This window comes from Sander vitreus, chromosome 22 (genome assembly GCF_031162955.1).
Source record: "Sander vitreus isolate 19-12246 chromosome 22, sanVit1, whole genome shotgun sequence".
NCBI classification, from domain to species: domain Eukaryota; kingdom Metazoa; phylum Chordata; class Actinopteri; order Perciformes; family Percidae; genus Sander; species Sander vitreus.
Window position 1 is genome coordinate 15,600,990 of NC_135876.1, and position 15,193 is coordinate 15,616,182.

At 41.3% G+C, this 15,193-nt stretch overlaps 1 protein-coding gene across 1 annotated transcript in view; it reads left to right on the forward strand.

The window, feature by feature from the left end:
* The first annotated feature begins 246 nt into the window (after nucleotides 1-246).
* The window catches only part of map3k22 (mitogen-activated protein kinase kinase kinase 22), a 40,709-nt gene continuing 25,762 nt past the window's right edge, over nucleotides 247-15,193 (forward strand). The window contains exons 1-3 of the mRNA XM_078281162.1: nucleotides 247-629; nucleotides 10,737-10,820; nucleotides 11,484-11,528. Coding sequence (XP_078137288.1) covers nucleotides 10,802-10,820; nucleotides 11,484-11,528 — 64 coding nt within the window. The 5' untranslated portion in view covers nucleotides 247-629; nucleotides 10,737-10,801. The remainder of the gene's footprint in view (nucleotides 630-10,736; nucleotides 10,821-11,483; nucleotides 11,529-15,193) is intronic.

Below are 15,193 nucleotides of genomic sequence, written 5' to 3' on the forward strand. Positions count from 1 at the left end.
GTATGATCAGTTTTGTTCAAGCATAATGTTGTAAAGTGTCTATGTACTGTCCTGTTAATAAATCCTAAATGTGTTAGTATCGTGTAGTTTTTGTTTGCAGATGCAGAATAGAAGAGAAAAACAGGCACTTGTAGCAGATGTTGTATTTGCTCCAGGTGTCCACAGGGTGGCGGTGCTCCCTTCACTTAACCGCAGCAGCGGAGAGCGTCAGCACTTCCTGGAGCTCACGTTGTTGCTGACATCAGAGGCGCAGCTTCAGGGAGAAACTCAGCTCTGCTCTGTAGTGTGCGTGGAGACAAGCAAAGAGCAGGGTGGTAAAAGAAGAAACTTTCCTCTGGAACACATGAACCATTGCAGTTTACTCCTCTCTGTAAACACAGTTCTGGATCATGCACCTGGGAAAAGAGAAGATCTTTCTGCCTGAACACAGCTTGTATTTGTAATTCATCAGCACTGAGCGCAGTTTCCGGGATATCAGCCCACTGTTTTTGGGCAAGATTTGCTCTGCATCTGTTGGGATTTTTCCGCTCTTTCTGACGTTTTATCTGTGATAACTTACTCTCGCCAATTAATTCATCTTCATACATCCTGCAGCCACAACTACAACGTGGAGACACATTCATAACAAGGTAAGAGTCTAGATTATGTCTCGGTTTGTTTGGTGAGATCACTGCTTTTAGACGGTTATTTCCTGTTGATAGCAAATAACATGCCTGTACATTGAAACAGAGTTGCAGTTATTATTATTTTGGTAATTTGTAGTTTAAATAAATCATATTATAAAACACAAACGTGCAGTATGTGAACCGATACAAAAGCGTACTGAATAGGACTTCTTGCAAGTGGGAACTGTTACTTGAACAACAACAGATGTATCTCATTGCAAGTGTTTCTAAATTAAATTGCATTTGGATAGGTAAAGGCCCATTAAAAAGCCCCATATTTGTTGTAAGAAGATACTTTTTGTTGATAAATTCATATTTTGTTGCTGGAATAAATGGTTTCCTTTGATTATGAGTGATTATTTCCAGTGCAAAACACCCTTTTCACATGGTTTGAACAATTGTGTGTGCTTAAATCATAATCAGTAAAGCATAAATTGCATTCCTGGAGGTGTGAATGATTTCTGGAAAGTCATTGTCATCCTGTGCTTGTAGACACATTCATGATCTGTATCCTTTTTTATTTCTGCTGTCAGTCTTCCAGACCTCTGTTATTCCCGGTGGGTTAAACTGGTGTTTACTTTGAAAGGAAGGAGAAATCCTCAGCTCTTGTCCGGAAAGTCCTTCACATGATAAATGTGTTCCTCCCTCAAACTGTCTTCCTGGTCCCTGCCCATTTCCATCCTTGCATTTTCAAAGTATGTTGAGTCCACGCTGAGGCCGTTATAAAAGTGATGAGGATGCTGGTGAGCTTCATCTAGAGCTCACCAGCATATTCCTGTGATGGCAGACCTCTGAGACAATCCGCCAAATTAGATTTTAATGAGGCCATCATGTTTATCAGATCAAACCAATATGAAGTGCACTCGCAGGAGTCTGAGCAGCCGACGGATGAGTTTATCAGCACATTGGTGTGCCCCAGGAGGCTCAGAAATAGCCTTAAAGTGAGAATCAAACTGTCAAGTTGAAGCCGCCCACAGATATGGTTGGTGTGCCTCAAACAAAACAATCCATTTGGCTGATAACAGGACTGGATCCCACAGTAAATTTGCTTGCCAGAGACAGCAGCGACGGGTTGTTAATTGTGATTTTGATGGGACTAATGACAAAGACTTTATCGCTCGACTTTCTGTTGCAGGTTAACCTGGTGCAAGGTCGATATTGTTTGTCAAATGTTTAAGGAGAGTTTATCAAGAACGTCATGTACTGCAGAGTTTGCTCATGCAGGCTATATTTCTGAGCAGCCCACTTATGAGAAAGTTGTGTTCTATCATTTTCATCAGACAATTTAATGCTGAGAGTCTTTAGTCACAACAACGTATTCTTCCTCTTGCTCTCCCCTTCAGTGAGGAGTGTAACGTCATGCCATCATATGCTAAATTCACAGAAGCCTGACTACTTGCCAGACGCCCACTGACCAGAAGGCTGGAAGTGAAAGGTTACTGTGACTCAAGAAGCAGGCTTATTATCTTTCCTTGATGGCCTCTTTTGGACGTTGCCTGGTTACACTAGTAAGCAAAACAAGTTTGTCATTAAGTGTCATTCCTTCTTAACAAGCTTGACGCAAGATCATGATATAGTATATTACTGTGCATAGCATGGTAGACGGCAGAACTTTTGTGTTCATTGAACACTAGTTTTTGAAACTATTCCTTCACACGCAGGTGAATAGCTCGAAAGACATGGGAATTTACCCCAACAAAAAAATGCTATAGAGTGTATTATGGTAAATGTAGGAGACAGCCTTTTTGGAGGTTGACCCATTCACAGGACTTAAAGTCAGAATATCTTGTCCTGTGCTCCTTTTTGATTTTGGCATTTGTATCCCTCATCTGTCTATTGTGAATCCCATAACTTTGTGGAAGCAATACTAAATTGCTGGAGCTTTACATATTTTAATATTGCTTTATTAAAATAAAGCAATCAAAGCCATTGCTATAATGCTCCAAATTGAGCTTTGACCATCCTGATTTCCTTCAATTTTCATTGTGATAATTTGGGTCCATGTGGCCCAAAATCAGTTCACTGAACATTACTAAAGGCCTGCACCTGTCGAAACCAATCTATTAGGTCAATGGAATGATGTGTTGAGGCATGGCGCTAGAGACATAATGGAAGGTGTTTAGTACCACCATGACACTTCCTGAAGCTGCCAGTCTGACTAAACTGGGCAAGAAATGCCTAGATGTAATCAAAAACCAAGTAACCATTGTAAGAGAGCTTCAGTCATCTGCAGAGATGGAAGAACCAGGCAGAAGGGCATCTTCAATCAGGGCTGTGTGGTTGGTAGATAGTCTCTCTAAAGCAAAACAATAAAGAAAGCCCTCTCAGACTTTGAGAAGGAAAAGATTGTCTAGTCTGACAAGACACAAAATGGAGCTGTGATTGCCAAGCACTGTATCTGGCACAACCCAAATACCAGCCACCTAGATAATACCAACCCTATGGTAAAGCGGGGTAGTTGCAGCATCATGCTTCTCTTGCCTTAGAAATAAACAGCTGCAGAAGCTGGGAGACAGAAAAATGAGCTGGGACAATACAGATGTATCCTTGAGGAAAATAATCTCCAGAGTATACACAACCTCAGAATTGAGCAATGACTCACTTTCGTAGCTCGGCAAAGTCAGAGAAAATGCTGGAGTGGCTTTAGGACAGGACCCAGATATTAAAAAAAATCTGTGACTTGACCTAAAGATCACAGTTTTCCAACACTTTCTAAACAATGAACTTGAGCTTGTGTGCAATGGAGAAAGACTGACACTGCACAAATACAGGTGTGCAAAGCTGATTGCGGCACACCCGAGATGACGTTAAGCAGTAACTGCTGACTGTGGTGCTTCTGTATGGGAATACAGAATTATAGAGTCTTGTGAAATTTCATGTTTATCTTTAACTTTACAGAAAATACAGCTGATTATGTCATTAAGAAGTATTTTGTGAAGGCTAATGGAAGAAAATACAACTCTTATCACTTTTGAATTCAGCCTACAAGAGTAGAAAGTGAATGTGGTCAGAGCGCTTTCCGAAGTCAGTCTGGGTCGCCTTTCTTTATCGGTAAGGTCCAGCCCCCTCCTCTACAGAAACCAAGAGGAAGTTGTCCTGATTGAGCTTCGCCTGCACGGCTCGTCTGACCGTAAGGACAAAGTCATCAGCAGCAGAGACGGCAAGGACAGCCGGATAGACACAACACTGCCAGACTGGACTAGTACAATAACACTGAGGACAACTTTGTTTGTAGTTTGTTGCAGAGATGTTTAATGAAATCCACAGAGGGTGGCTCTTGAAATTAAATCATGACTTTTGGATTTTTCATTGTTACACTCACTCACCCTCTTGAGTATCAAAAGCCCAGAACCTGAGGCACTTTTCATGGATATAGGTTTGGTGGCAAAGCCGAAAGACTTTCCTGCCTCTTCCTGAACCACAGCTGTTTGACATTCTGTCTCATGAAATGAGTTTAAGTCTATGAGCTGTCTCTGCATGGCTGCATTTGGGTGGAGAAACACAATGAATGAATGTGCTTGTAATAGCATGTCAACATGTAATGGAAAAGACCAGATCCAGGGAGTGGATATACTGTGGAACCCAGGAGAATCACTCCTTCATTTGGCTATTTTTAGCCAGTGTTGTGTGGTTGATGATAATGGCAGACAGATCTACTTATCTCTGTGCTAATAGAGCCATCACTTTCACTGAGGAGGATCCTCTTACACTGGAGTCTGATTGGTACCAGTGGTTTGATTGAACATAGTACATCCAGCTCCACTATTCATATGTCCCTTTGGGCCCTCATTATACCAGGTACTTTCTCCTATGACTATTATTGTGTCCTTGGAGTTGAAAACTCATGTAATGAAACCAGCGGCTAACGATTAATGAATCAATTACATACAATTACATTACACTTCTAGTTTCAGATCCCCAAATGTGAGGATTTTCTGTTTGTCTCTGTTTTATATATAATAATAAACTGAATTTGAAATTTGGTTGAATTAAAAAAAGTAATTTTCATTTGGCTTTAGAAAATTGCAAACATTTAATGGACAACATGATTTATAGGGCTCTTGAGTCTGGGAGATGTGCACTAATTCTGTGGTTGCAGCCAGACCCATAGGTGGGACTTAACTGTTTATTCAATGACTCACACACCTGAGTAAGCTTGATGCCTCTGTACCTGAGGCTGTTGGGAATGGTATTAGTTTTGCTGGTATTTGGTCATAAACCAAAGCCAGACAAATTTAAAATTTTGATCTCATGATGGCGCTAGACAAAAAGTCAAGGGGTCACCAACGATATTAGGATACATCATCTGGGAATCAGGAATGTCTGCACCAAATGTGCCAATCCACCTAGTGTGTAGACATTTTACTGGTGAAAAACAGTGAAAACCATTATGCTGGTGGCATTAGATAAAAAGGTAAGTGGATCACCAAAATTAGAGACATTCATCCTATGGGGACCATGAATCTATGTAGGCAAGGCAAGGCAGCTTTATTTGTATAGCACATTTCAGCAACAGGGCAATTCAAAGTGCTTTACATGAAAACAGATAAAAAAATTAAAAACAGATTTACATGATAAAAAAAAAAAACAACTGATAAAATACGAGAAAAATAGATAAATAAATGTAAATAAATAAAAATTTTATGGACATCTATGCAATATTTGTTGAGATATTTCAGTCTGCTCATAGACATTTTCTGGTTCCAGGTTTTTAAATGTTAGGATTTACTGCTTTATATCCATATAGATTAAATCCACTTGTGTTCTGGGTATTTAAAGCTGTCACTTTGGGCAATTGTGATGTCCTTTTTCCACTATTTTCTGACATTTTAGAGACTTTTTTTTTAAAGCTAATTTTTTTGGGCATTTTAGGCCTTTATTTCCATAGGACAGATGAAGACATGAAAGGGGAGAGAGAGGGGGAATGACATGCAGCAAAGGGCTGCAGGTCGGACTCGAACCTGGGTCGCTGCGTCGAGGAGTAAACTTCTATATATGTGCGCCTGCTCTACCAACTGAGCTAACCCGGCCACCATTTTAGAGACTTAATCAATAATAAAAATAATCATAGGGAGACTCACTAGTGCTCTATATAATAAAGAGATGAAGCTGCCTTGAATAAGTATCTAGCTGCTCTAGTGGAGCATGCATTTACAGTTGAAACAAGATATACAAATGTTTAAATAATGGCATCAAATCAGAAGTGAAATTCCTTTATTTGAAATAAAACATATAGATAGAACTTTATTGTCCGTAGACACGGAAATTTGTCTTGCAATACAAGCTCCAACAATTACAACACAACAACAACAAAAAGCTAAAAACATATAGGCATCGTTAAAAAAAACCATAAATTTAAATTTAGTGCCATATGACGGGAAGTATTGTCTTGTTATGTTGTAGGAAGGAGTCTTTGTGTCCCATTGGAAAAAAACTTGGATCTCTTCTCTGCAATAACTCCTGTGAGACAAAGCAAGAGGAGCCAAGGTTTTAATAAATGAGGCCACACGTGGAGTGACGTTCTCCTGGTCACACGTTCCTACCACCACCCAGAACTCCTCAAGTGCCTCCCCGCTTAGAAAAGCCTCAGTTTGCTCACTGTTCAGGACTACAAACTGTATTGTCTTCTTTCCCAGAATCAGCCAGCATTATGCTTCTGACTCATGTGTCCACAACACAATCTTGGCAAGCATTCAGCAGACGGGACACCCCCGCGCTGACCTATTTAAAAAGGAGTAAGTCACCTAAATATCCATGGCTCACTAATCGACCTTCACTTACTGCAATTCAGACAGCCTAACTGATATTGTGACTCCTAATGATATCAGGCTTGTGATGCATTATATTATTTCCTCAACGGAGTAGATTTGTGTAGTTTTTAAAAAAAAAAATGTAAAAGCCATCAAATGCACATCACTCACACGCAGCAGTAAAAGAAGTATTCAGATCCTTAAAGGAACACACCGACTTATTGGGACTTTGTCTTATTCACCGTATCCCCCAGAGTTAGATAAGTCCATACATACCCTTCTCATCTCCGTGTGTGTCGTAACTCTGTCTGGCGCACACACTGCTAGCCTAGTTTAGCACAGATCCTGGAGGTAACCGGCTCCAACTAGCCTACTGCTCCCAATAAGTGACAAAATAACGCCAACATTTCCCTATTTACATGTTGTGATTTGTATAGTCACAGCGTGTACAAATAACAAGGTCACATGAGACACAGCCATCTTCTAACTGTATACATACTGGGAACTATATTCTCAGAAGGCGAAGCACTGCTACTTGGGCGGAGTGAGTTGGCAACACCTGAAAAGCACCGTTGTTACTCTCTGCTCCTCACCATGGATCTGCTTCTCAGGTGCTGCGAGCAAATTAGGGAACGTAGACTGGTTTTTACTGTGATGAATTACACAACAATAGCAGATTTCAAGAGTCTGCACATTTTCTATACTATACATCCAACTAAAGCTTGGACATTTTGGGAAACATACTTAGTTGATTTCTTGCTGAGAGTCAGATGAAAAGATTGATACCACACTCATGTCTGTACGGTAAAAATGACCTAGCAGCAGGTTAGCTTAGCTTAGCATAAATACTAGAAACAAGGAAACAGCTAGCCTGACTCTGTCCAAAGGTAACACAATCTACCAACCAGTAGCTATTTCTGCATTTCTTCCATTGGTATAGTTCATGTCCTCATTGAGCACACTCTCACAGATGTGTCGTCCTCTCCACCTACTGATGTCTGTGATTCTCTTCATGGACCGTCTATTTTGGCATGTGATGGCTGTTACAGACATGCTGTACTGGAGAATGGAAACCCAGTAAGCCCAACAGGCATGTTGCAAAGTTTAGTAGTTAACCACTGAAATGGCGATTTCTTTTTAGGACACATGAGCGATGTCGGACATTAGGTCAAGCTGCTCAGGCCACCAGGCAGCTGGAGAGCAGAATTTACACTTTTCTAATCTAAAGGGGGATGGGGGGTTTCCCTCAGAGACCTACAGCCAACACTGCGCTGTTATCCTGGTACGAGAGTGATGTAACGTAGCTGAAAGAGGTTAGCGAATATGTGCACATGCGTATATGTGCTTGCCTGCATAGTCTTGGCTGTGATTCCTGTTCAATGATTCCAATAAAAATAAAATAGCAGTTTGTGGTTTGAGGAGCACGGCTCTGCTTTGTCTGGCTCAGACAATTCCCCACAACCCTCGTCTGAAATCCTGTCCTCTTTTTAATTAACTTCCTCTGTCATTTCAGCACAGTCCACGTACTGTGACAAAGGAGAGGCTTCTGCCAGTGACAACATTGGCCCGACTCGTCGTGATGTTATCCATATTTGACAGTGAAGTGCGTCACGGTGTTCAAAGCACTTCTGGATGGGTGTAGCATTTGTAGGATTGTCTCATGATCTAGTAGAGGGACAGACAGTCCTTTCTTGGAGGACGTGCGGCTGCAGAGCAACAAGAGCGAGTGGCGATTAGCATTTGATCTCCCACAAGCCGACTGTCAAACCGCCACCTGCCAAGAAGTGTGGGGAGAATTGGGCTGGCGATCTGTGGGCACCACTAGCCCAACGTCACGCTGGGCAGAGGGGCGAAACAGATGGGCCATCTGGTGACTCGCTGGCACGGGACAGGGCTTTTCTGTTCCCGTGTGAGAGTGTGTGTGTGTGTAGCATCAACAGACTGTATCACGTGGTGTTAGGAGACCACCTGTCTTGTGGCTGTTCTTCATCTCTTTCATGTGTGGTCAGCAGCACCATACTAACACAGCCTGACACAGAGCTTTGCTGGGACATAGCATACAAGCCTTTACTTCAAAGGTATATCAGTTGTAAAAACAAAAACAAAAAAACAGAAGTATGTTTCGGGGGTTTAATATGAGCACATTTAGTGCTTATGTTGTGATGTAATTAGAGCAACCTAAAAGAAAGTTGTCACCCTTGAAACATTTTTGCCCATGCTTGAAAGATTTAGCTTTCCAATCCATGAGCTCTTGTGATTTGTGCCTCTGACAGCAGTACACTGCATGTTCCAATTTTCAAACTCTGCCGGCACCCTGTGACTCGGCCCCTCAGGCTGTAAATTGTTCTACCGGTCGTCATTATTGCTTTTATGAAAACTTTTCTGGCCGGCACAATGAGAAAGAGCTTGTGTCTCTGAAGACAGGTTGGAGCGTTTGCCTGTGCTGAATGTTTGTGGTAAAAGACACTTTACTGTACATAGTGTGCAGCCTTAAAAAAAAAACACAGACACATGCGACATGGACACTGGAGATAGCAAAACAAAAAGTAAATGATGCTTTAAGAATAAAAGACATCTGGGGAGTGTTTGCTTAATCTCTGGAGGCTCTTTAGTCTTTTTCCAAAGATTTTGTGTTGAAATTGCTGGTCAGACTCCCACCAACACAATGTGCCATACAAGTTTATATACCCGCACTCCTTTTATTAATACAGTAATTCTATTATTTTTGCAACTGTGTATTTTTTGTCTTTTATATTTTTCTTTATCCTTCCCCTGCAAGCCTTGTATAAAAGAACACCGCTATCCCAGTATATTATCTCCCCTTAACACAGAGCTGCCTTTGAATGCGGCTGCAATTAATCATGTGATGGAGTGTTTAGTTTACTGCAAAAATGAATCCTAAAAAATTGTCACAACAGCAGAACTGATATATTTTAGTTAAACTGCAGTGCTGACAAATGGCTCTTTCTTTGGGGCTGAAACACTGTGAGACTCTGAGATTGTAGCCACTGACAACTGTAGCTGTGATTCTGTGTTGCAGCAAGCAGTCATAGCAGCTATTTCTCAGACTGCTCTGCCATAACAACCTGTTAACCCTTTAAGATATATACACACTGTATATATATTTAATATTTATAAAAGTCACCCTTAAAATGCCTAAGAAGATTTTTTTCTTAATGTGAACATAAGGACTTGGAAAGTGTTATATTTCTTTTATTCATGCAGTAACAGGTTTCTGTGTGCTGCATGTCATCATTCAAACAAAAGAGGACTAGACACATTAAAAGTGCTATCATTTCACTGATGACCTGTTGGTTCTATCGTACTTCCTCTTTCATGAGATTTTTCCAGATGCAAATAGTCAGCTTTTGTTTATTTATTTTGCATTTTAAACAACATTATAAAAGAAGAAATGGCACATTGTTCCTCCTACAAATGACTAGGGCTGTACCGAAAGCCATTTTTTGAGCTTCGAAGCTTCTGTGGCGGCGGGGAAAACCAACATTTCCGACCGCACTTGAAGGCAGCATTGGAAAAAGGGAAAATTAAAGGCGATGAAGTGAGAGATGAAGCAATTGCTTTGTTATTGCAGAACACAGTCACCTGTTGTTACACAAAATCCTGGGCAGTTCAGGGGGAAGTGGTTTACCCCTCTGTTCTTTACTTTCTATCATCAGTGGAACAAAATAACACTGTCAGAGCTAAAAGCCTCTTTTCTGTATCACTCCATTATGGGATGTGACAACCGCTTTTCTGCTCAGTGCTCACCAACTTAATGCATAAAGAAGGCTGTGGCTTTGTCTTAAAAGTGCTCATGGTCTTTACCTGAGGCAGGCAGTTAGGCAGACACCCACGCCTGCCTTCGCTGCTGCACCGTGGGATCTCAAGAGCACAAGGCTGCTCCATCATCAAACACGGAGGAATTCCTCCTCTGCTGTTGCCGTGTGGTTCTCAGAGTGGCAATAAAGAGACATCAGGGCATTCACAAACTTTTAGAACCTAAAAGTGGTAACGGTAGATGGATGGAGTTACCACCATCAGATGCAGCTCTTGGTTGCCATGTTGTTATTTGTTTGGCAGGAGTTTTCAAAAAAAAGGATATGTCAATCTCAAGAGACTGTCCTGGTTAAATACAGATGTAATAAATAACAAGCAGTGACACTGATATTGGAAAAATAAGCTTTGTGTTGAAACTGCCGCCTGTGTGCTGTTTTGTCATTGTTTTTGTGCAATCACAGAAAGATTACGTGCTCCAAGCTGAAGGAATGTGGCACAGTTCTTCGATGTTGAAACTGTGTTGTTTTTGTTTCTTTGCGCTCAGGATGAAATCTTCGCTTGCAGAGAGAAGTTGAGCTCTGTGCTCGAGTTCAACAGGGCCACTTCCTGATGATGACAGTAAACATGGGTAAGTAGTTTTCGACAGCAGGTTGTGGTTCAGTACATACAAACTGTACATACAGAAATGTGCACGTGATTACTGGGAAACGCACAAACACACACCTCTCTCACATCCTCTGGCAGAAACACTACAGAAAAAAAATAATGTGTGAGAGTGTAAGGAGGCTGGTAACAGCTCCAGATGGCCTTTTATGTACATATTGTTTTGGTCTTTTTACATTGTTGGTAACAATGTTGTTTTTGTACTTTATATAGATATGGTTGCTTCCAAGTGTACCAGTGTTGCACATATATTTATAGTCACACCTACCAGGTCGGTGAACACACATATGCACTCCTACATATATGCAAAACCAGTCACACACACACACACACACACACACACACAGTTCCTCCGTACAACACAACAGGAACAATAGACTCTCCTGTGGTGTATTTGCATGTGCACAGGATCTGAAGGCCTGCAGGAGCTGTAGTCTCAACCTGTTGCTAACTGCACTTTATAAACAAAGCTCAAAACATTAAATGGATATATGTGGTCTATTCGTACCATTCCAAACCAAAAACGATACACAATGCATCATAGCTATAGTGCATCTTTCATCCCTGGGTCTTTATATTTGTCTTCTTTGCACTGCAATTCAAAACCATGTTGCCTTTGTTTCTACAGATGACGGTCTCCAAAATGGACCAGGACAGCACAGGAACTTACAAGGTAAACGCTAATGGTCATAGATTATCAGCATTGCAGAAAATCAGCATTATAGAAATGTTTGACATTTTGGGGAATACAGTTTTTCTCTTTCTTGCCGAATTTCAAACGAGGATTATTGGTACTTTTGTGTTTGTGTGTTAAGGAACTAGCTTAGCTAAGCTTAGCATAAAGACTGGTAACAGGGGCAATCAGTTAGCTGGCTTTGTCCACAAATACACTAACTGATAGCTAGCTAACTCTGAGAGCTTTCCCCCCTCTTTAATAACATGTCAGTAACAGAAATGAGAGTGGAGAGTAAACGGCCTACTACAGAGAAGATGGAAAGAAGCACAGGAGCAATTGTGACCGACTGGCATGTTCCCGTCATCAAGCCTCTTTACTCCACAGTGCTGTGGACACGAGACTACCAAGCCTCTAATACTGCCTGTTTTGTAAAAAGCTAGATACACTCTGCTGGTGTGACCTGGTCTACCAGTGAGTTTCAGAGGTGTTGGTTGGTGTATTTTTGGACTACGGAAAAAGCCAGGCTAACTGTTTCCCCTCGCCTCCAGTCTTTTTGCTAAGCTAAGATAATTGCCTCCTGGCTCTAGCTACATAGCCTACATCATTCACAAAATATTAGAGTAGTGTAAATGACTCTCTGTAAAGAAAATGCAAACGGGCATTTTTTTCCCTAAAATATCAACCTATTCCTCTATCATAAATACAGTGTACACAAAGCCCTCTTTAATAGCTCATTACATTTCCATTACAGTGTAGTGGAAGCCTATACTGGCAAAGAGAAGAAATGTCCCAGCCTTTAGATATTGGAAATGTTTTCATATATTCTCCAATTAAAGGCTTCAGGTAGAGACCTTGCACAAACATTTATTGCGCAACTATTCTCAAACACCCACACTACCCTGTATTACATCAGAGTCATTATTCTTGGTGAAAGATTAACTTCAGGGGTTTTAACGTTACACCCATTAGGTGGTAAATCAGCTGTATCGCAGTTTCGATAAACGGCAAGTGTGTGTGTGTGTGTGTGTGTGTGTGTGTGTGTGTGTGTGGGTGGAGCGGGCTGTGCGTCAGAGCTCGGTCCGTGCTGCAGAGTGAGGACACGTTTGGCTCCAGCTGCTAATCCTGCCGGATGCCTTTGCCATGATGTGTCTCTCGGCACCAGGAAATCCCCTCAATGTCTTCATTCAGGCAGCCTGCCTCACACACACAGTCGCTGCCTCACTGGCCCTTACACACACTTTGTTAGCTTGCAAGTTGCAGCACTAGCCTCTTAAAGCCAATGTTATTCTTGGGGCTATAGCTTGCACCTGCATCTTGAACTCCAAACTCTTTTAGCTGTTCTGGTTTCTTACACAGATACAGGAGAATAACTCCTTTTTTACTAAACTTCCTTTCGCCCACTGCCACTTTCACAGTTCTCAGCTTTAGCCTGAGAAAAAAAAAGATGCAGTGATGATGCAATGCCCAGCAATCAGCCTCCATTGTGTAATGTTGCTCGCTCTTCTTAGCTTCCTGGAATTCCCCCTTTCTTATGCTAGTCACATTTCACCCAAGACACAAGAATGAGCACAGGAAGTGAACTAAAGGTATCCGACCTATCCACATACCAGTAGAAATGTCTCAACCATTCTCAGTCATGTTGACATAAGGTTCCTCAAGACCCTGTAGTTGGTGTGTGAGGCTGCTCCTGGCAGTGATGTGTGAGCTGGTTACTTTCCACTGTGCTGGTGGTTAGCCTTGGCTGGCCTCGGCCTGGCAGCGGCCGTGGACCAGGCCTCAGTGATGTAATAAATTCATTTATAGGCTGCCGACTCTGTACGCCACCACGCAATTCTCACACTCACTGCCCCCCTCGCCTATCGACCCTCCCACTCTCCCCTCTCTACTATTAGCCACAGTCACAGCACATGCGTCAAACACACATAAACACGCGCGCACACACACACACACACACACACACACACACACACACACACAAACACATGCAGGCCTCTGTTGTTTGTTTTGTATCCTTGACTGCCAGTGGTGAGGATAGTCTGGAGCTCTGAGCCTGCAGGGGCAGGACTGAAACAACACTTGTCACCAGAGAGAGAGAGAGAGAGAGAGAGAGAGAGAGAGAGCAATAATGAGAAATAAAAACGGAGGGAAATTTTGAATTTTTGAAAAATGACCCAAGATGTTGAGTTGCCTTAAATGTGATTATTGTTAGATTTGGATTTTTCCCTCCGTTTTTATTCTATTAATTGATTAGTCGATCAACAGAAAATAAAGTAATGCACAGTTTAGCTTAATAAATGACTTGCTTTTTCTCCCTTGTTTCTATATCATTGTAAATGGAACATATTTTGGTTTTGGACAAATAAAGCTAAAAGATGTCACCCTTGGCAGGTTTAACTACATTTTGTTGACTACATTACTAAAGTATCATCCAAATTGAAATTTGTAATCAATCAATTAATTTTAGTCATTAATTGCCCTACTCTCAAATAAAATCCCATATCTACAAAAAAAAACTCCTGCACACTTCTCTTAGTGTCTAGTAAAATAGCAGCATGTTGATTATTTTGGCTTTGGTCACAGAGCGGCCGTGGACAAATGCTCTTGTGTCCATCTTTGACTGATTCAATCAAAAATCCATTAATTTCCTTATGTGGTATAACATGGTTAACCCTGCTCCGTATTCAGAACAGAGACGGTGACTCAGTTCCTTCCTGTTTGGAGAGGACTGGCCCGGTCGAGCAGTTAGTCATCCAATGCTCCTGACAGCCTATATTTTAACTAACCGTCCTCTGTGAGTCCCAACAGGGAGTTTTAGGTCAATACACTATGTAGCCACTGTGCAATAAATGGGCATTGTGTGGTTTTGTCTGTGGAGGAATGCGGTTTGTTTACATATGTAGGTGTGATTTCAATCGTTTCTCTATTGTTTAACAATAAGTGGCTCACCTGTCTCACAATTACCTGATCTTATTACAATAAACAACACACACATGCAGGTATAAACTGGTTGATACTGAGAGGAATGTGCTAATGAGGCACAATCACAACATGCCACTGCATTTGATAAGAGTCATGCTCATTTGATTGTCTCTAATTATACGAAATTCTCAGTCATTTATTTCTTGTTTGGTGCTTAAAGCATTAAAGTTATCATCATTAATTTCAAGAATACCACGCTCTCTCTCTCTCTCTCTCTGTTTTTACCCTTTGCAGTGAGGGCTGAGATTTTGTTGGTGTAACTTTTATTTATCACTCTGCCTTATTTAGCCTCTCTGTAAGCTGAGAAAGTGTGCTGTCATTCCTCACTTCACTCCTACTGCTATCTTGGGATTTTCAAACAAGACGTCCACCTTTCTGCTGATGTGGTTCGACCGCAGTTAACATTAGCTCTCTGATTGTGGCCAAAGGTGAATGTTTGTTTGTATTCGCCAAAGAGAGCTGGTAGGAGTAGCTTTTCAGTGAAAAGTAGCTTTGAGTATAAAGCACAATATTGATAAAGGTGAGGCCAAGAGAAACTTCCAAGTAAGGCTGGATTTAAATTTAGATTATGTAACTTTTAAAAGGAGAAATAACACATTCTTCTTTCTTGAAAAGTTGAATCCACATGCATTAAAATGCACACTTGTTTAGTTCAGTATACTCAGTATAAGGTTTTGCTGATA